Consider the following 21,829-nt stretch of genomic DNA (forward strand, 5'->3'; position numbering starts at 1 on the left):
TCCAGTCAAAAACCTCTACATCAATTCCCAGCTGTCTAAGGGTAGCATATTTTCCGATTATGTCGATGTAGCTCTGGGGGTTTTCAATTACTTCTTGCTTTTTAAACTCTTTTTTACAAAGGCCAAATAAACGATCAGGTGGAAGGAATGTCCTCGTACTGGGAAGATCAACTCAACTTCCTTAACATTTTTAGGAGCTTTCAACAACCATTTTTATTTTTATTTTGGCCACCGCATCCGTCGGCAAACAGTTTTATTTTTTTAACCGCTGACAAATCAATGTTCTGAAGACAATGATACACGCATCAAGATACTTCATTTGAGCCCTTTCAGTAATTTCCTTCGGTCCAAACGTAGCTGAAGCAGTTATTTTGGGACATTTTGCATTTAATACTTCCAACAACAATAGAAAAATTGTACAGGTAAAGTTGACACCGGTAGTAAGCTTCCTGGTCGGGAATTTTTGGATTGGGCAAATTTTTCTGGCAATCAAAAGAGAGCGTTAAACATCCCGGTTCGTTTTCTTTTAATAATGCTTTATTTTCTCTGTGAGTTTAAAGGTCGATGTATAAACTGAAAACGTTGCGGTTCGACGCCCGACGTTACGGTCGGTAAGAAGTTTGTTTATACGCAGGATGTTTTGTTAATTATAAATTTTTCGGTTGTTGTTGCGGTTGACGTTTTACGTCAAAAATTAATCAATTTTTAACTTCGACAGGAACGTTGACCTTGAAACGTTAATAATAGCCAATAGAAATAATCGCAACCGCAACGTCGAACCGCACCGTTTTCAGTTTATAAATCGACCTTAAGACATGTAGAGCATACATCTACCCGAAGCGAACCGAATCCGAAATTGAAGTTATGATTAAAAACGAAGCGAAAATACGATTTTTTTACTTTTAAGTTATCTTCGGCCTGCGCATTGTACATGTTTGCTAATTTTTTTCTGGCCTTATATATATATTTAATCAGAATAATGTTACTCTGAGTAGCGATAAACAACTCCAGTGGTACATCATATAAAAACAATCTTTTAGAGACACTTTCATTTGTGAAAAGAATGATTGTATCAGAACAATGTAACCGACTTTGCGTCTGTTGCATCTGAATACATAGCCCAAAGATCCTCTTTTCCTTGTAATATGTATTTCTCAGTTTGTACAAGTATTGACTGCCTTGTACGATCTTGTAAAAAACTATAATGCCCCTCTTTTCTGTGACATCCAGCATGCCTAACAGCCACTTTTGTGGTACAATTCTACCAGCTTCATATTTCCGTTTTGTATCGACACTCTCATCTATTTGTATTATATGCCCAAAGCCACCAAATTTGTACTCATTCGGATCGTTTACCAATTTCCATGATGCAATGTCCCGAAAAAACCTGTACTGTTGTAGTACCGTTGTTCCTGGCCTTTTATTTAATAAGGATAATGTTAATCTTAGTGGTGATAAACAACTCCAGTGGTACATCATATAAAGACAATCTTTTAGAGACACTCTCCTTTGTGAAAAGAGTGAATGTATTAGGACAATGTAACCGACTTTGCGTCTGTTGCATCTGAATACATGGCTCAAAGAATCGCGTTTTTCAAATAATATGTATTTTTCAATTTGCGCAAGTATTGACTGTCTTGTACGGTTTTGTAAAAAAACTATAACGCCTCTCTTTGCTGTGACATCTAGCATGCCTAACACCCATCACATTTGTGGTACAATTCTACTAACTTCATATTTCCGTTTTGTAACGACACTCTCATCTATTTGTATTATATGCCCAACGCCACCAAATTTGTACTCATTTGAATCGTTTACCAATTTCCATGATGCAATGTCCCGAAAAAAACTGTACTGTTGTAGTACCGTCGTTCCTGGCCTTTTATTTAATAAGAATCATATTAGTGGTGATAAACAACTTCAGTGGTACATCATATAAAGACAATGTTTTAGAGACACTCTCATTTGTGAAAAGAATGATTGTCTCAGGACAATCTAACCGACTTTGCGTCTGTTGCATGTGAAGCCATGAATACATGGCCAAAGAATCGCCTTTTCCAAATAATATGTATTTCTCAATTTGTGCAAGTATTGACTGTCTTGTACGGTTTTGTAAAAAAAACTATAACGCCTCTCTTTGCTGTAACATCCAGCATGACGGTAAAACTCGATGTAATGTTAGACTTCTGTAAGCTACATAGGCATCAGTCCAAATTTCGCTTTCTAGTGAATGAGTCTTAAATAAAAGTTCTTTAGAAATAACGTACTATCATAATGAAAAATACTTATACTCGACTTATATCAGTGAAGCTTTTGTAGCTTTACATAATTTGTGTTAACTCCCATTTCCGGATCGACAAAATTTCTGCTATCCGTTTTATTACCGTATTATGTATTACTATAGTTTTTATTACCGTTTTATGTGTGTACGGTGAAAATCCATGTAATGTATTTAGACTTCTGTAAGCTACATAGGCATCAGTCCAAATTTCGCTTTCTAGTAAATGAGTCTTAAATAAAAGTCCTTTAGTAATAACATACTATCTTAATGAAAAATACTAATACTCGACCTATATCAGTGAAGCTTTTTTAGCTTTACATAATTTGTATTAACTCCCGTTTCCGGATCGACAAAATTTCTGCTATGGTTCACCGTTTTATGTGTGTACGGTGAATACATGGCTCAAAGAATCGCCTTTTCCAAATAATATGTATTTCTCAATTTGTGCAAGTATTGACTGTCTTGTACGGTTTTGTAAAAAAAACTATAACACCTCTCTTTGCTGTAACATCCAGCATGACGGTGAAACTCCATGTAATGTTAGACTTCTGTAAGCTACATAGGCATCAGTCGAAATTTCGCTTCCTAGTGAATGAGTCTTAAATAAAAGTCCTTTAGTAATAACGTACTATCATAATGAAAAATACTAATACTCGACCTATATCAGTGAAGCTTTTTTAGCTTTACATAATTTGTGTTAACTCCCATTTCCGGATCGACAAAATTTCTGCTAAGGTTCACCGTTTTATGTGTGTACGGTGAAAATCCATGTAATGTATTTAGACTTCTGTAAGCTACATAGGTATCAGTCCAAATTTCGCTTCCTAGTGAATGAGTCTTAAATAAAAGTCCTTTAGTAATACGTACTATCATAATGAAAAATACTAATACTCAACCTATATCAGTAAAGCTTTTGTAGCTTTACATAATTTGTGTTAACTCCCATTTCCGGATCAACAAAATTGCTGCTATGGTTCACCGTTTTATGTGAGTACGGTGAAAATCCATGTAATGTATTTAGACTTCTGTAAGCTACATAGGCATCAATCCAAATTTCGCTTCCTAGTGAATGAGTCTTAAATAAAAGTCCTTTAGTAATAACATACTATCTTAATGAAAAATACTAATACTCGACCTATATCAGTGAAGCTTTTGTAGCTTTACATAATTTGTGTTAACTCCCGTTTCCGGATCGACAAAATTTCTGCTATGGTTCACCGTTTTATGTGTGTACGGTGAAACTCCATGTAATGTATTTAGACTTCTGTAAGCTACATAGGCATCAGTCCAAATTTCGCTTCCTAGTGAATGAGTCTTAAATAAAATCCTTTAGTAATAACATACTATCTTAATGAAAAAATACTAATACTCGACCTATATCAGTGAAGCTTTTGTAGCTTTACATAATTTGTGTTAACTCCCGTTTCCGGATCGACAAAATTTCTGCTATGGTTCACCGTTTTATGTGTGTACGGTGAAACTCCATGTAATGTATTTAGACTTCTGTAAGCTACATAGGCATCAGTCCAAATTTCGCTTCCTAGTGAATGAGTCTTAAATAAAAGTCCTTTAGAAATAACCTACTATCATAATGAAAAATACTAATACTCAACCTATATCAGTGAAGCTTTTGTAGCTTTACATAATTTGTGTTAACTCCCATTTCCGGATCGACAAAATTTCTGCTATGGTTCACCGTTTTATGTGTGTACGGTGAAAATCCATGTAATATATTTAGACTTCTGTAAGCTACATAGGCATCAGTCCAAATTTCGCTTCCTAGTGAATGAGTCTTAAATAAAAGTCCTTTAGAAATAACCTACTATCATAATGAAAAATACTAATACTCAACCTATATCAGTGAAGCTTTTGTAGCTTTACATAATTTGTGTTAACTCCCATTTCCGGATCGACAAAATTTCTGCTATGGTTCACCGTTTTATGTGTGTACGGTGAAAATCCATGTAATATATTTAGACTTCTGTAAGCTACATAGGCATCAATCCAAATTTCGCTTCCTAGTGAATGAGTCTTAAATAAAAGTCCTTTAGTAATGACATACTATCTTAATGAAAAATACTAATACTCGACCTATATCAGTGAAGCTTTTGTAGCTTTACATAATTTGTGTTAACTCCCGTTTCCGGATCGACAAAATTTCTGCCATGGTTCACCGTTTTATGTGTGTACGGTGAAACTCCATGTAATGTATTTAGACTTCTGTAAGCTACATAGGCATCAGTCCAAATTTCGCTTCCTAGTGAATGAGTCTTAAATAAAAGTCCTTTAGAAATAACCTACTATCATAATGAAAAATACTAATACTCGACCTATATCAGTGAAGCTTTTGTAGCTTTACATAATTTGTGTTAACTCCCGTTTCCGGATCGACAAAATTTCTGCTATGGTTCACCGTTTTATGTGTGTACGGTGAAACTCCATGTAATGTATTTAGACTTCTGTAAGCTACATAGGCATCAGTCCAAATTTCGCTTCCTAGTGAATGAGTCTTAAATAAAAGTCCTTTAGAAATAACCTACTATCATAATGAAAAATACTAATACTCGACCTATATCAGTGAAGCTTTTGTAGCTTTACATAATTTGTGTTAACTCCCGTTTCCGGATCGACAAAATTTCTGCTATGGTTCACCGTTTTATGTGTGTACGGTGAAACTCCATGTAATGTATTTAGACTTCTGTAAGCTACATAGGCATCAGTCCAAATTTCGCTTCCTAGTGAATGAGTCTTAAATAAAAGTCCTTTAGAAATAACCTACTATCATAATGAAAAATACTAATACTCGACCTATATCAGTGAAGCTTTTGTAGCTTTACATAATTTGTGTTAACTCCCGTTTCCGGATCGACAAAATTTCTGCTATGGTTCACCGTTTTATGTGTGTACGGTGAAACTCCATGTAATGTATTTAGACTTCTGTAAGCTACATAGGCATCAGTCCAAATTTCGCTTCCTAGTGAATGAGTCTTAAATAAAAGTCCTTTAGAAATAACCTACTATCATAATGAAAATACTAATACTGACCTATATCAGTGAAGCTTTTTGTAGCTTTACATAATTTGTGTTAACTCCCGTTTCCGGATCGACAAAATTTCTGCTATGGTTCACCGTTTTATGTGTGTACGGTGAAACTCCATGTAATGTATTTAGACTTCTGTAAGCTACATAGGCATCAGTCCAAATTTCGCTTCCTAGTGAATGAGTCTTAAATAAAAGTCCTTTAGAAATAACCTACTATCATAATGAAAAATACTAATACTCGACCTATATCAGTGAAGCTTTTGTAGCTTTACATAATTTGTGTTAACTCCCGTTTCCGGATCGACAAAATTCCTGCTATGGTTCACCGTTTTATGTGTGTACGGTGAAACTCCATGTAATGTATTTAGACTTCTGTAAGCTACATAGGCATCAGTCCAAATTTCGCTTCCTAGTGAATTAGTCTTAAATAAAAGTCCTTTAGAAATAACCTACTATCATAATGAAAAATACTAATACTCGACCTATATCAGTGAAGCTTTTGTAGCTTTACATAATTTGTGTTAACTCCCGTTTTCGGATCGACAAAATTTCTGCTATGGTTCACCGTTTTATGTGTGTACGGTGAAACTCCATGTAATGTATTTAGACTTCTGTAAGCTACATAGGCATCAGTCCAAATTTCGCTTCCTAGTGAATGAGTCTTAAATAAAAGTCCTTTAGAAATAACCTACTATCATAATGAAAAATACTAATACTCGACCTATATCAGTGAAGCTTTTGTAGCTTTACATAATTTGTGTTAACTCCCGTTTCCGGATCGACAAAATTTCTGCTATGGTTCACCGTTTTATGTGTGTACGGTGAAACTCCATGTAATGTTTTAGACTTCTGTAAGCTACATAGGCATCAGTCCAAATTTCGCTTCCTAGTGAATGAGTCTTAAATAAAAGTCCTTTAGAAATAACCTACTATCATAATGAAAAATACTAATACTCGACCTATATCAGTGAAGCTTTTGTAGCTTTACATAATTTGTGTTAACTCCCGTTTCCGGATCGACAAAATTCCTGCTATGGTTCACCGTTTTATGTGTGTACGGTGAAACTCCATGTAATGTATTTAGACTTCTGTAAGCTACATAGGCATCAGTCCAAATTTCGCTTCCTAGTGAATTAGTCTTAAATAAAAGTCCTTTAGAAATAACCTACTATCATAATGAAAAATACTAATACTCGACCTATATCAGTGAAGCTTTTGTAGCTTTACATAATTTGTGTTAACTCCCGTTTCCGGATCGACAAAATTTCTGCTATGATTCACCGTTTTATGTGTGTACGGTGAAACTCCATGTAATGTATTTAGACTTCTGTAAGCTACATAGGCATCAGTCCAAATTTCGCTTCCTAGTGAATGAGTCTTAAATAAAAGTCCTTTAGAAATAACCTACTATCATAATGAAAAATACTAATACTCGACCTATATCAGTGAAGCTTTTGTAGCTTTACATAATTTGTATTAACTCCTTTTGCGGACCGACAAAATTTCTGCTATGGTTCACCGTTTTATGTGTGTACGGTGAAACTTATATGAAAAATACTAATACTCGACCTATAGAATAAAGCGGGGAAATATGGCAACATAAATTTCATAGGATCACATTCTAACAAACAAGCGACTCAGCCGCAATATGAAAGTGACACCTAAGACCGTGCCTTTATAGCTAGTCACTGTAAATATCTCGTTGCCGTATTTCCACTGATAAAAATGTTACACATAGAAATGTTGAATGATACTTCATTGCCATATTACCCGTGGGTACGGGTAATATGGCATATAGCTTGGGGTAATAGGGCAACATTAATTCATAATTAGAAATTATATTTTTAACAAAAAGTAGACAAATTTACAAAAAATAGCTTTTATTTTCCAAAAAATAAAGAATATGTATTTTAATCAACAAAAAACAACAAATCATTTCAAAACTCGGATAACGGGATGCAGTCGTCGCAGAATCTATCAGATGGAGTGCAGATTTCGAGATGGAGGACCCATTTCGAACAAATTACACATTGAATCCAATCACACTTGGGACCTTTTTTGTCCATATAACATCCTTTACAGCTTGCACAAAAATCTGATTCATCAAATTCGAGTTCTGAATCATCGCTTTCCTTTAATTCTACCTCTGTCTCGGTGTCTGATGAACTAGAGCTGTAATTCATTCCCGTTGAAACAGTTTTCTTTCTCTGAACTTTTGCGCTTTTTCCAGGCTTTTTCTTTGCAAGTGTTAACCTATTATTTAATTTCTTACTTTCCACTTTATTTTTAGACTTTGTCGCTCTTTCTTCTTTCTGTTTTCTTGCTGCTTTCTTCTTTTAATTTCTTTATTGTTTCTTCTTTCTTTGCTCTTTTCACGGTAATTGTTTCCGGTGATGTTAGCACTTCAGCATGTTGCTTTCGGTGACCTCTGTTGTTACTTGGTCCTGGTTCTATGCGAGGAATTGGGAGAATTTCTTCGAATGGATTTTTGTGTTTACGATCATTGTTCCTTGCAATGACATCTGGAAAGTTATTATTTTCATTATGCCCTTCGCCCTCAATGATATTTTCTCCTGGATTAGGATTTTCTTGACCTTGTTCTATTTGGTAAATTTCTGCTATGGTTCACCGTTTTATGTGTGTACGGTGAAACTCCATGTAATGTATTTAGACTTTTGTAAGCTATATAGGCATCAGTCCAAATTTCGCTTCCTAGTGAATGAGTCTTAAATAAAAGTCCTTTAGTAATAACGTACTATCATAATGAAAAATACTAATACTCGACCTATATCAGTGAAGCTTTTGTAGCTTTACATAATTTGTATTAACTCCTGTTTCCGGATCGACAAAATTTCTGCTATGGTTCACCGTTTTATGTGTGTACGGTGAAACTCCATGTAATGTATTTAGACTTCTGTAAGCTAGATAGGCATCAGTCCAAATTGCGCTTCCTAGTGAATGAGTCTTAAATAAAAGTCCTTTAGTAATAACGTACTATCATAATGAAAAATACTAATACTCGACCTATATCAGTGAAGCTTTTGTAGCTTTACATAATTTGTATTAACTCCTTTTGCGGATCGACAAAATTTCTGCTATGGTTCACCGTTTTATGTGTGTACGGTGAAACTCCATGTAATGTATTTAGACTTCTGTAAGCTACATAGGCATCAGTCCAAATTTCGCTTCCTAGTGAATGAGTCTTAAATAAAAGTCCTTTAGTAATAACGTACTATCATAATGAAAAATACTAATACTCGACCTATATCAGTGAAACTTTTGTAGCTTTACATAATTTGTATTAACTCCAATTTCCGGATCGACAAAATTTCTGCTATGGTTCACAGTTTTATGTTTCTACTGTGAAACTCCATGTAATGTATTTAGACTTCTGTAAGCTACATAGGCATCGGTCCAAATTTCGCTTCCTAGTGAATGAGTCTTAGATAAAAGTCCTTTAATAATAACGTACTATCTTAATGAAAAATACTAATACTCGATAATTAATAACACTTAATAAAATAATTCTGAAACCACAGCTAAATTATATGTTTTATTTTTATATATTTTTTTGTTGTTCCAGGTACTATGATACCTAAATCTGGGGGAGATTATGCCTATATTAGTGAAGCTTTTGGCCCTTTGCCAGCTTTCCTGTATCTATGGGTGGCCCTTTTTATTCTGGTACCTACTGGAAATGCCATAACATCGATGACATTTGCTCAGTACATTCTTCAGCCGTTCTGGGGTGATTGTCCTGCTCCAGTAGAAGCTGTCACTCTCGTAGCCGCAGCCACAATATGTGGCTTGACTGCTATCAATTGTTACAATGTAAAGTAAGTGTATTTTGTTGTTGTGTTTGTAATGATGTAATTGTAATGGGAGAAAATCCAACAGGTGATTAAAATCCAACGAATATTAACTATAGGTAAAATCCAAAAAATATTAGCGGTATCGCAACAAAAACAATATATCATCTAATACCATCAACTAATTGATTGGTCTGACTTGAAGATAATTTGTATGTTTGTCTGTGGTTGAGAGAATTAAAGATTTGAAGAAGAGATTCAGCAAAATCCTCAAAGTATGTGGATTTATCTTGTCATACGATATTACTCACTCCATGCAACAGACAACCTAACCTAACCTAACCCATTTTATCCTAGCCTTATTATTTAAAAAAATACAAATTCAATTCATTCAAATCATATAAACATGTTCGATGTTTGCTAACTTAGGGTCTAAAATTGTTGGTAGTTTTCTTCATTTATCGTCAATCAGTTGCTGAACACTTGTGTCATCCGAGGGCAAAAACGTTTTTGTCTCACTACTGTCTGTTTGGGATCAACAGGAAAGAAGGAAGGTGAGATTACTATCACAAATATAAGCACAGCGACTGTGAAAACATTACCAAGCAAATAAGAAAATGTTCTAGACAATCACTGCACAGGAACAGGAATGCCATTGGAGATTATGTAAATTCAAGTGAGCGACACTTTCTACATGGGTTTCTACACAAACCAACAGCCTTGGCAAGACTCATCCTGTAGGCTGCTTTCTATTGAAACAGTCACGGGAGCAATTATTGTGCTAAATATTATGTCTCTTATGAGAATTCTAAGGATAACGATAAAGGATTAAAAATTATACAATTTTATCATTAAGACTGTCAAGAGAAGAGCGATGAATAATAATATTTCTTTGCTGCTTGTTAAGCAGTGTAAAAATATATTTAATCATAACAAATTCGATGGACTGTAAGTCCTGATGCATTATTAGTAACATTCATCAAAAGGATAGATGTACTGCCATGAAACTTTTTGACAGCCAGATCGTGTATTTCAGTGGTACCAAAATAAATTTGATAGGCAATTTTCACTTTAGTTAAAGTAACCAGGCCAATTGATTATGAAACCTATTTGAATTTAAAGTGGACTTTAACTTAAAGTGGACTTTAACTAAAGTGACTTTAAGGGTTGTATTATGAAACTGGGCGTAAGTCTCTTATGAAAATTCTAAGGATAAAGGGTTAAAAATTATACAATTATATCAATAAGACAATCAAGAGAAGAGTGATGAATAATAATATTTCTTTACTACTTTTGAAGCAGTAAAATATATTTAACCATAACAAATAAAATTTTAGATATATTTTAAGTCCTGATGCATTATTAGTAATATTCATCAAAAGGATAGATGTACTGCCATGAAACTGTATACATCAATCGATTTGTTGTACAAAATATATAAAAATGAAAAAAATAATATTACATTTATTAATTATGCTATAATTGTGCTGAATATTCGTATTTCTAAGTCTCTTATGAAAATTCTAAGGATAACGATAAAGGGTTAAAAATTATACAATTATATCAATAAGACAATCAAGAGAAGAGTGATGAATAAATAATAATATTTCTTTACTACTTTTGAAGCAGTAAAATATATTTAACCATAACAAATAAAATTTTAGATATATTTTAAGTCCTGATGCATTATTAGTAATATTCATCAAAAGGATAGATGTACTGCCATGAAACTGTATACATCCATCGATTTGTTGTACAAAATCTATAAAAATGAAAAAATAATATTACATTTATTAATCATGGCTATAAATAAATTTTAATTTTGCTATAAAATATTTTTTTTTGTTTCATACTAATATTAAGTATTAGCCTGTTAATAAACATTTAATTAATTTAATAAAATTGTTTTACAATAATAAAAAAAAATACTTTTAATCGGATCAAGCAGAACCAGAATGATGGCCAAACATCAGAATTATATAAGAGGTGACCCAGGTCTCTTTTTTAGGTGGTCTTTACGTGCTGTGTGTGTATTATTAATATCACTCATTTTCAGGAGGTTAAATTATAGGTTATAACCGTTATAATATTACGTTTTCTTCTTTTTGTCCTAAAGAATTTGTCTCTAGAATATCGTGTAGGATGCTGGAATAGTGTGTTATCCGATGTTTTATTTATTTATTTTTTCGACTTAAAACGTGGTCATGGTCCACGAAGAGACATTTCATAAACATAGAAACTACATGAAAGTATATTTACCTATACATATTTAACAGACTTTTACTAAACTAAATAAAATTGGATATTAAACAGAAAACACATATAAAAATATTTATTTTGAGGAAGACAATTTATTTTTTGAGATCGAGATTCGAGATCGATGATGAGGTATTAATTTTATTGGAGGAGAAAGATGTCGAGAAAAACATAGGGTTGAAATTAGCAGAATATATCGATGTGCCTAAGGTAAGAAAGGAATATGAGAAACTGATACAAAGATATTGGGTTTCTTATTTCAAACTTTTACTCCAATCTTTTTTATAGGCATTATAAAAAATATATACAGGGTAGTATTGTATTCGAATTGTATTCCGAGAACTTCTCGTTAAAATTTATAGTGATATAATTAGTGATGTTGGTAGCAAATATTTCCATTCGAATTTTGCAGGAAATTTCAGAAATTTCCAAAATATTCGGTCTCAAAACAAGCCTTGGCAATACTCATCCTGTAGGCTGCTTTCTATTGAAACAGTCACGGGAGCAATTATTGGGCTAAATATTATGTCTCTTATGAGAATTCTAAGGATAACGATAAAGGATTAAAAATTATACAGTTTTATCAATAAGACTGTCAAGAGAAGAGCGATGAATAATAATATTTCCTTGCTGCTTGTTAAGCAGTAAAAATATATTTAATCATTGTATCTTGTTGTACAAAATATATAAAAATGAAAAAAATAATATTACATTTATTAATTATGCTATAATTGTGCTGAATATTCTTATTTCTAAGTCTCTTATGAAAATTCTAAGGATAACGATAAAGGGTTAAAAATTATACAATTATATCAATAAGACAATCAAGAGAAGAGTGATGAATAATAATAATATTTCTTTACTACTTTTGAAGCAGTAAAAATATATTTAACCATAACAAATAAAATTTTAGATATATTTTAAGTCCTGATGCATTATTAGTAATATTCATCAAAAGGATAGATGTACTGCCATGAAACTGTATACATCCATCGATTTTTTGTACAAAATCTATAAAAATGAAAAAATAATATTACATTTATTAATCATGGCTATAAATAAATTTTAATTTTGCTATAAAATATTTTTTTGTTTCATACTAATATTAAGTATTAGCCTGTTTACTAATTTTAACAAAAAGCTGTTATGACTCGACGCAATCTATCAGAAAGAAATTATGTTCAATGTCAAAACCAAAAAAGACTCAAATATTCAAAACAAATTCCAAAATTTTACGAAGTACTAACAACGCTACCCTGTATACTAAAATTATGTCCACTCTGTATATTCAAAATATAACCTTACCTGTATATTTATATCAAGATCAAAATTTCAATAAACTATGTAGTCAGAAGTATCAAGTTATTTATCTCTGAGTTTTAAACCGATAAACAAACACCCTCTATAACATAAAAAACAAAAATTGCTGTTGTACTGAAATTATAAAAATTAAATTACAGAAATAATGAAAACAAAATTTCAAAACTATAGTCTTTGCCTTAAAGAAAATTTATCTGAGCCTAATAGAAATTATTTTACTAAATTAAGTTTACCAATAAAAGTCAAACAAAATAAACTAAGTTGATCCAATTAAATAGAACATGAGCCAATCAAATTAAGCTGAACCAATCAAATTAAGCTGAGTCAATCAAATTAAGCTGAGTCAATCAAATTAAGCTGAGTCAATCAAATTAAGCTGAGTCAATCAAATTAAGCTGAGTCAATCAAATTAAGCTGGGTCAATCAAATTAAGCTGAGTCAATCAAATTAAGCTGAACCCCACGTTACAGGGCGTCATATACTTTATTCTTTTATGTGTGACGATTTTTCTGTCGTTACCCAAATAGAATGAAAAAAAAAATCGTTGCTCAGGGTTAGAGGAAAGCTGGATTCGTAGGTAAGGCTTCTGACTCACAGTGACTTTCTAATGTTGTTAAATATTCAAATAAAAAAAATGATAATATATAGGCTGCAGAGATTTTAATATTGATGTTTTATTGAAGAATTCAAATAGGTATGGTCAAAGACAGTGAAAAGGGCGCCACTTACTTTGTTTATGAGAGTGGTAAAGTAAGAAACCAAAAAGAAAAATACGATATCACAACATAGCTAAAATAAAGTAATCAACAGCATTAAGGGTCTATTATGTTTATCAGGAATAAAAGTCAGAAATAACTATCCTACATTAAACATTTATTTCCCAATAAAACCGCAAGTTATTTTAAATAGATTCGAATTTAGTAACTGTATTCTTTGAACTAAGTAAGCTACTTAATATAAAAACAGGTGAAATTTATGTATGTCTCAATACGATGATGTTTCGAAACATGTCGTGTACAAAAACCTTTAAAATGAATACGTGTTAATAATTTTCATATAAAATATCATAGCTAAGTAAGAGTGTACTGTACGAATCAAATTATAACTTATAACGTTAAATAAAAAATAATTTTGACTAGAATATGTGGGATAAATAGTGATAATTTACCAGGTTATTAAATCTGTTGTCTCAAAAATTATAAAATAAAAGCGTACCTTGTGTATCAAACTTAAGACTTATCTGTATTAGTAAAGGATCCGAGTACTAAACGACTTTCACCGAACTGGTTAGTGGATGAAAAATATTTTATATCAAATGAAATATCTTAATGAATATATTTTAAATGGGTTGTCTAAAAAATTTCAGTCCAGAATATGATTAATTAAAAATTAAAAAATCCATTTTTTTTAAACATTTTACCGTCTCGGTTAATGGATAAATAACTTACCAATCAAAAAGTATGAACCCTATAGAATATGCAAACGTTAGGTTGACTATTTTTTCCCGTCATAACCTTTGGGTAGGCAGGTATAAACAGGTAAATCGATAATAGTAATTTGCGCCGGTCTAGTTAATGAATGAGCTTTTTTAAATTAAAGATTATTTTATTGTGAACACGGTGATATAGGGTTGTCTGCAAAAAATCAGTCCTGAATTCCGGTTGTCAAGTTTTAAAAAGTTAAATATTGCTGCGAGTAAATACGTCCAACAGAGAGGTCCCAGCGAAGCTATACCATGCGATAGAAGAGGACGCAGCATTACAGCTGCGTGTATCTCGTCCGTTGAATGAGAGAGAGAGTGCGCATGCGTTTTGTCTATGCCATTGAAAAGGATAGCGATAGACTCGTAAATATTGCGCGTCATTTTTAAGCAGATTATTTATATTTAAATCGAAGAATGTTTTTTAAATACTTTTTTATAATATATTAATGATATATGTGTGTACATATTGTACGTGATATTAAAGTATATACTTGTTTTGGAAATAAAAATGTATAGTGATACATATATAATACTTATCTTGCTATTTCAAATTTTTCTATCAGCAGTTTGAATTAAAACAAATAAAACAAAAATTTTAATATTTATCATCAAGTAAAAATAATTATATACAAAAGTAACGTTATGTTTATATAGAAAGTTTATTATAATCAAAAGTAATACATAAGTTTTTAAATTAAATACATTTTCATTCAATATCAATTATTCTACATCCGATTCATCGGAAGTAAAATTTGGGTCTTCTGGATTTGAATATTCTTCGTCCTCATTCTCGTTTTCAGTAGCTTCTACAATTTCTTCCACCGTTAACGGTGTTTGTTCTCCAATAAACCCTATTGGTTTTAAATAATTATCTAAAACCCAACCGCAGTTTGTAGGCTGCAGTTTAACGCATACTGGATTCGTGGCATTAAGCCACATAGAATTGACAAAAATCGTTCTCAAAATTTTTTGCTTCAGTGATATCCAGCATGGTGGTATAGTATTGGAGTCGAAACTTTTGATTTTTTTTAAAAACCGTTCTCTGTCTTCTTTGGAAGAGTAATTTTTTTGAAAAATGCGATATCTCGCATCATTCACTTTAGTGCAGTTTTTAATGCCATACATTTTACAAGTAAATTCTTGAACGATGTCAATTTTTTCATTAATATAAATATCAGCTTCATCTATTAATGACGTAAAAACAGTTTGATATTTTTCATTTTTTGAAAATAACTTGAAAGGTTTCACTTTTCCTTTATTATAAAATGCTGCCGTGTAATCGCAACCTGTAAAGGCATGAAATGCGGGTAAACTTTTACACAATTTGGGCCCTAACTTCGACGCTAATTTGGTGCAATTAATGCAATCAAGATGTTGGTTACTTGTCTTTTTTGTTGCCGAATTAGCAAGCAAAATTTCTAATTCCGAAAGTTTATGCATATTTCCCAACAAAATAATGAAGACATCGGTATCAGAGGCTTTTATTAATATTCTAGAGCCTGGTGCCGCTTTATGAGCATGGAAAATAATCCTCGTATCTGCCTCTTCGTGATGACATTCATAATCAACCTCTTCAGTTTTTCTAATAGAATTTTGCTCAACTTGATAAGAGTAGCACTGATGGTCGACGGTTAAAAAAATTTTTTTCGTTTGGATTATTGGTACCAAATCTTTGTTGTCCCAATGATCTGCCAGAAACTGCACCAAAGCCTCTTTAAAACGATAATTTCTAAGACTTTTCAAAAAATCTTTAGGTCTGGTCTGTTGAGGTCCAGAAATATTGTACGCAATATCAAACTCTTTTCGATTTTCACGTTCACAATCTTTGATTGACGGTGATAAATAGCGATCAAAAATTAAATGTATTTCTGCGGCATTTGTTGAACATATTTTTATGAGTATTGACTCTGCAATTTTTTGAAAAGTTTGTGGCATAGAAGATCCGATTTGGTGTAAGTAGTAAAAACCATCAATTATTTCTACGTCGATGTTTGTTGGCTCTACCACTTCAGTTTCGGATTTCAAAGTTTTTGCTAACGTCGATTTAGCTGTTTTCAACATTTCACCAGTATATGAAAAAAGGGCCGGTGGCATTGGTGCTAGTGGAAAAGTCAGGCAATATTCAACATTAATTTTTTTGCTTAGACTAATTCCCAGAAGTCGCCCAAATATGTCTCGTTCCATTTTTAATAATACTTTTTTGTTTTTGTCTTTGGTCATCAGAACTTTAGTCGTACACTGAGAAGCAAAATTGCAGATCTTGTTCCGTTTTATAGGCTTGTCGAATCTTGCGGAAGTTGAAGCGCATTCCAAGATAAAATTTAATTTTTGTTCATTGCCGGCTGTCTTGATGTTAAGCAAGAAATCAGCAACTTCTTCAGATGCAGCTTTCCCCGTCGAAATATTGAATAAAATATCTTTGTCAATGGTGTCATCAAATGGATTCATCATATCTTTTATTGCTTTAATGATACTGTCCAAATTTTTTTTATCTTTCTTAATTTTACTTGTTTGTAACGAGTGTGAAGTATCATCCTTTTTCGTTAATCCGATATTTTCTTTGATAGTCGATAATATTTTTGTCCTCATACTGTGACTGAGCGCCCATCTTTGACGTGCAGATATTGAATCGGCGGCAAGGTTATCAGTCAATTGATTGCTAGCATCAGCATTGATCGTCTGCTCTAGTGTCAAGTCAACAGGAGATCGAGCAAAATTTGTTTTGGTTCGTCTAATTCCAAAAGCGCCTCGACGAAACTCAGATATCAACGGCGAATTTTCAGAATACAAATTGATTAAATTGCTCAAGTACAATAAAGACCATCGGGCATAATTTGGCTGATTCAACGCAAAAAATAAATCAGACATGTTGAAAATTGAGTCCATGTACAGTTCTACGTCACTCGTGCGGATACTCCTTGAAAACCGATGGTATAAATTTATTAATTCACAATATTGATAGTAGAATTTAGCGGTCTTCCCTTTCTCACCCATCAAAGTCTGTCGGCAGAATTCTTTATATCCGTTTAAAATACGATCCAATAAATCTGGTAACTCGATCTTTTCCCTGGCGTCACACGCATCCTGATTGGATGCATTCCGTATTTGCATTTGCAGTAGCTCATCCATTGTCTCAGGAGACATATTAGTTGTTGATAAATATTGTTCAAAATGTAATGTTTGCAATGCAGCAGCAGTAAGAGGATGTAAGCGCTTACAGCGATTGAAATGCTTACTGTCTAAAAAGCTGTTCATGGAGCCAGCAGCTAATACCTCTGCTTGAACCAATATTTCCACTAATCCGCTACAGTCTATATATTTTCCGACCGCTTTGAAAAATGCCGCGATTGTATGGAACGCTCCCAAATTAACAAAAATATTATCGTATTTTGGTTTCTCTTTCTCTTGAATCTGCATTGCCATTTTTGCTATTGCTAAATCATATGTCACAATAATTTCTGCCTGTTGACATTTTTCAGCAATTTCTTTTGCTATGATTAATGTTTCGTTGACTACCGCATAAGACGTTGGAGAAGAATTTATCGGAGCTAAATACTCGATCTTTTGCGTTTCACTATGGTCAATTGACATCATGCAGTTATAACCCAACCACATAGGAACAGAATCTATTCTTGATAACGACATTATCCATAGCAAATCTTTATCTGTTGCTATTTCCGTAGCACCTTTGCATAGATCCATTGTACTGGTATAAGAATCTACGGTAATAAGCTGCATACTCGTTTTTGGCTTCGTATAATATGGTCTAACTTGTCGCGAAATTTCGCTAAATCGTCTTCTTTTACGGACAGGTCCTTCTTCATTTTCGTTGCCATCAAATGGAGACGCTGATGAAGTTGTAGCTTCAACATCGTCGAAGTTATCTGTTTCAGCACTAGAAAATTGATAAATAATCCCAACAGTATCATGCATCGTGTCTTTGCCAGATGTAGTGTCAACGAAGCGGTCGAAATTGTCGAACGCCACGTGAGTGCTGTATCCATTAGCTGCGATGATACCAGCTGGTATTACTGTATTCTCTTCAATCGATGTATACGTCATTTCGGTTTCCAATTCTTCGGCCAAATTGTATCCAATCGTGTGGCCGTACTTGTTGAGCATCGAAATGACTTGCCGAGAGTTAGTTAAAGATTTGATTGCCAATCCAAGGTTTAAATTTTTTGCTGGCTTACATCTACCCTTAGTGACAGCATAAATAATGTCGCTACATATGGAAGTTATTTTGACATTATATTTGTCGGAATTATCATCAGAAATGTTAGGACCTTGAACTAAGTTTTGAATAAAATCAAATAATTGTTGAGGAATGTTGCATTCTCCTTGAATGATGTCGTTTGCAGTTACTCTGCGAGGAAGCGGGTGAACATCAATATTTTTAATGCAGCTTCTTAAATAATATGCGACATCTTCAAATTTTTGATCATTTTTTTTCTCCAAAAATTTGGTGTTATTCGCCATGACAGAAACGTCAATGTCTGTCCGGTACACAATTTTTTGGGAACGCGTTCCGGTAGACGCTTCGATAGTAATACGGTCACCAAATTTGCTCAATATTTTTTTTTGCAGAGTTTCAGATCGGTAATCTTGGATATCGTCGAAATCAATTTCATGATTTCCAAACTCTAACAATAAAGCTTGATATCTCAACATTAATTGGGCCAAGTACATTACTTTATTATTTCCGATGATTTGTACTGTTATGAAATTCGATAAAGATTCAAAAGCCAATTTATGGAGCTGTCTGTATTTACTAAAGCTGGAATCAGTAGGCTCTTGAGTAGATCGTTTATCTTTTGATTGATATGCTGCATAACAAGGCTGATGGTATGCAACAGTTTGATGCGCAAGTTTAGAGAGGATCTCTAAATCGCCTAATTTTTCGGCTATATTTTTCATTAACAGCGGCACTTTTTCATTCTTAGGAAAAATCAGATTGAGCAGTTTCTTCCCGCATCTTTTTTGACTGTGCTCGCAAAAAATACAAACGATTTTGCTCGATGCCGAAACTGTTGTTGTTGACGGATCCTAAAAGAATCAATACCATTATTTAATTACGAATTGGCCAAAAAATATTTAATGCAGAATAAAAATTGAATCGATCAAAATTTTTTTATAAATTTTTAATGTTTAATTATTAAAATATTAAATAGAACAATATACATTATATTTCTATGAGTAAGTCATCTATTAAATGCCCTGTAAATTTACTCAAGGTTTCGGTTAGCCTCAGTCATAAAAGCTTTTAGTTGTTCATTCGCATAATTATTCTGATAATGGAATTTAACACTATTAAAGAAAATATATAACGACATTGATTTTGTATTACTGTTGCACTTCTTCATTACGCTGGTTCAAATATTGAGAAAGTAATGTTTTTTCGAAAATGTTTATATGTATTAAACTGGGCCAAATCAAACAAAAAATTTTCTTTTAAACAGTACTGTAAAAATATTGTTTATAACAAAAAAAAATTATCCTGCAAGTTTGAATTCTTCATTTTAATACTGAGGGGTGTATTATTATAATTAGTGGAAATGCTGTATTATTTTGTAGTAAAATTTTGAGGCCAGTGTACAATATATAATTATTTCAATGTTATTTGATCCGCTGACGCCGAATATCAGTAATATTACAGAAAAAGAAGAAAGTAAATGAAGAAAGGTTAAAAAAAAAATGAAAAATATCATTACCTTCTCTGCATCTGCCGAAGTATGAGATGTCTCATTCGCATTGCTGTCTTCACCTTCCGGAAGTATGATATCGGAAGTGACACTAGAATGTTTGGAGACTTCGTCAGCAGTAGATGCATTGGCGTACTCCTGAAAGTCGATTTTTACGATTATATTTAAATGTATGATAAATAAGATTCATGAATCATTTTATTTCGATAGTTGAATGGAAATGTCTCCATTTTAATGAAGTTACAAAAAAAAAAAAGAAATCAAATAATTTTCATTATTATTTTATCAGCAAGATACTTTAAGTAAACGAAAGAAATTGTATGTGTTGAAAATTAACAGAATTATAAGTGTGAATTTTACAAGCAATTATTTCATCATGAAAAAATATATAGAAGACAAAGTCTGCTAAGATAATTGTAAAAATTAAATTATTATGTACTTACAATATTCTCAGCACTAAACTTCAGAAATTCGTCGTTGTACTTTTGATTTAAAGCTGTAATTTTCTTATAACATGTGGTATGATAACCTACAAATTTGAGCGACGCATAGGTTAGCTGAACGTCGTGGTATTTAAAATTTTTAATTTTACGAAAAGCTAACTTGGATACACAATTTTTAAAAGTTTCGTCGCTAAAATCAATCACATCATCGTCCGAACTACACAAAAAACACTTTTTCGCCATTTTTTTCACAATATAACATTTAAGAATAAGAGAGCAGGTTGTTTTGATTCTGAAAAAGCGTGTTAAAATCGTGGCAAGCACTCAAAAATGACGCGCAATATTTACGAGTCTATCGCTATCCTTTTCAATGGCATAGACAAAACGCATGCGCACTCTCTCTCATTCAACGGACGAGATACACGCAGCTGTAATGCTGCGTCCTCTTCTATCGCATGGTATAGCTTCGCTGGGACCTCTCTGTTGGACGTATTTACTCGCAGCAATATTTAACTTTTTAAAACTTGACAACCGGAATTCAGGACTGATTTTTTGCAGACAACCCTATATCACCGTGTTCACAATAAAATAATCTTTAATTTAAAAGCTCATTCATTAACTAGACCGGCGCAAATTACTATTATCGATTTACCTGTTTATACCTGCCTACCCAAAGGTTATGACGGGAAAAAAATAGTCAACCTAACGTTTGCATATTCTATAGGGTTCATACTTTTGATTGGTAAGTTATTTATCCATTAACCGAGACGGTAAAATGTTTAAAAAATGGATTTTTTAATTTTTAATTAATCATATTCTGGACTGAAATTTTTTAGACAACCCATTTAAAATATATTCATTAAGATATTTCATTTGATATAAAATATTTTTCATCCACTAACCAGTTCGGTGAAAGTCGTTTAGTACTCGGATCTTAGACTATATATAGTTTTTTATGATGTAAACAGGTAGGTAGGTATTCTCCAGACTAACAGAAGTGGATGCAGATGACTATGGCAGGAGAAGTCTTCGATATCAGCCAAAAGAACGATTGTAATGTCAGGAACACTGTCTTAAGGTCTGCATAGGTCCATACAAAATGAAAGTGGGTGAAACATACAATAATTACTGCATTATTACTGCATACCATGTGGTAATTACTGAGTACCATGTGGTAGTTACTCTATAATTAAAAAATAGTTCTCAGGACAGATACTCAATAAAAAAAGCAACTTACGGTCTGAAAATCAGCTTTAAATAAATATATTCAAACCATATGCCGATCCAAACCAGTAATTAAATACTCAAATAAACGAAATAAAAAACGGAAATAACTGAAATAGAATTTAGTTAGATAGGGCTATATAAAATGGCGGATAAACTTACGGTGATCATTCCAAGAAGAAACAAAACAAATACGATCTATACTCTGGATTGCATACTTTACAAGGTTTTCAAATTTCCAAATCGGATACCCATGCAATGGAAATCGA

At 32.7% G+C, this 21,829-nt stretch overlaps 1 protein-coding gene and 1 long non-coding RNA gene across 6 annotated transcripts in view; one reads left to right on the top strand and one right to left on the bottom strand.

Moving 5' to 3' along the window:
• The window catches only part of LOC115878125 (large neutral amino acids transporter small subunit 2), a 113,300-nt gene that overhangs the window by 44,529 nt on the left and 46,942 nt on the right, over positions 1-21,829 (top strand). For all 5 annotated transcript variants that reach the window (XM_030894495.1, XM_030894494.1, XM_030894498.1 and 2 more), the window contains exon 2: positions 8,907-9,159. In XM_030894495.1, coding sequence (XP_030750355.1) covers positions 8,907-9,159 — 253 coding nt within the window. The remainder of the gene's footprint in view (positions 1-8,906; positions 9,160-21,829) is intronic.
• LOC115878128 lies at positions 3,230-4,302 on the bottom strand. The gene is made up of 3 exons (XR_004049468.1): positions 3,656-4,302; positions 3,417-3,595; positions 3,230-3,356 (listed from the first exon to the last, which is right to left on the bottom strand). It is a non-coding gene; the product is annotated as an uncharacterized LOC115878128 (long non-coding RNA).

Source organism: Sitophilus oryzae, unplaced genomic scaffold, assembly GCF_002938485.1.
Source record: "Sitophilus oryzae breed Bouriz unplaced genomic scaffold, Soryzae_2.0 scaffold_1500_pilon_pilon, whole genome shotgun sequence".
Classification (NCBI taxonomy): Eukaryota; Metazoa; Arthropoda; class Insecta; order Coleoptera; family Curculionidae; genus Sitophilus; species Sitophilus oryzae.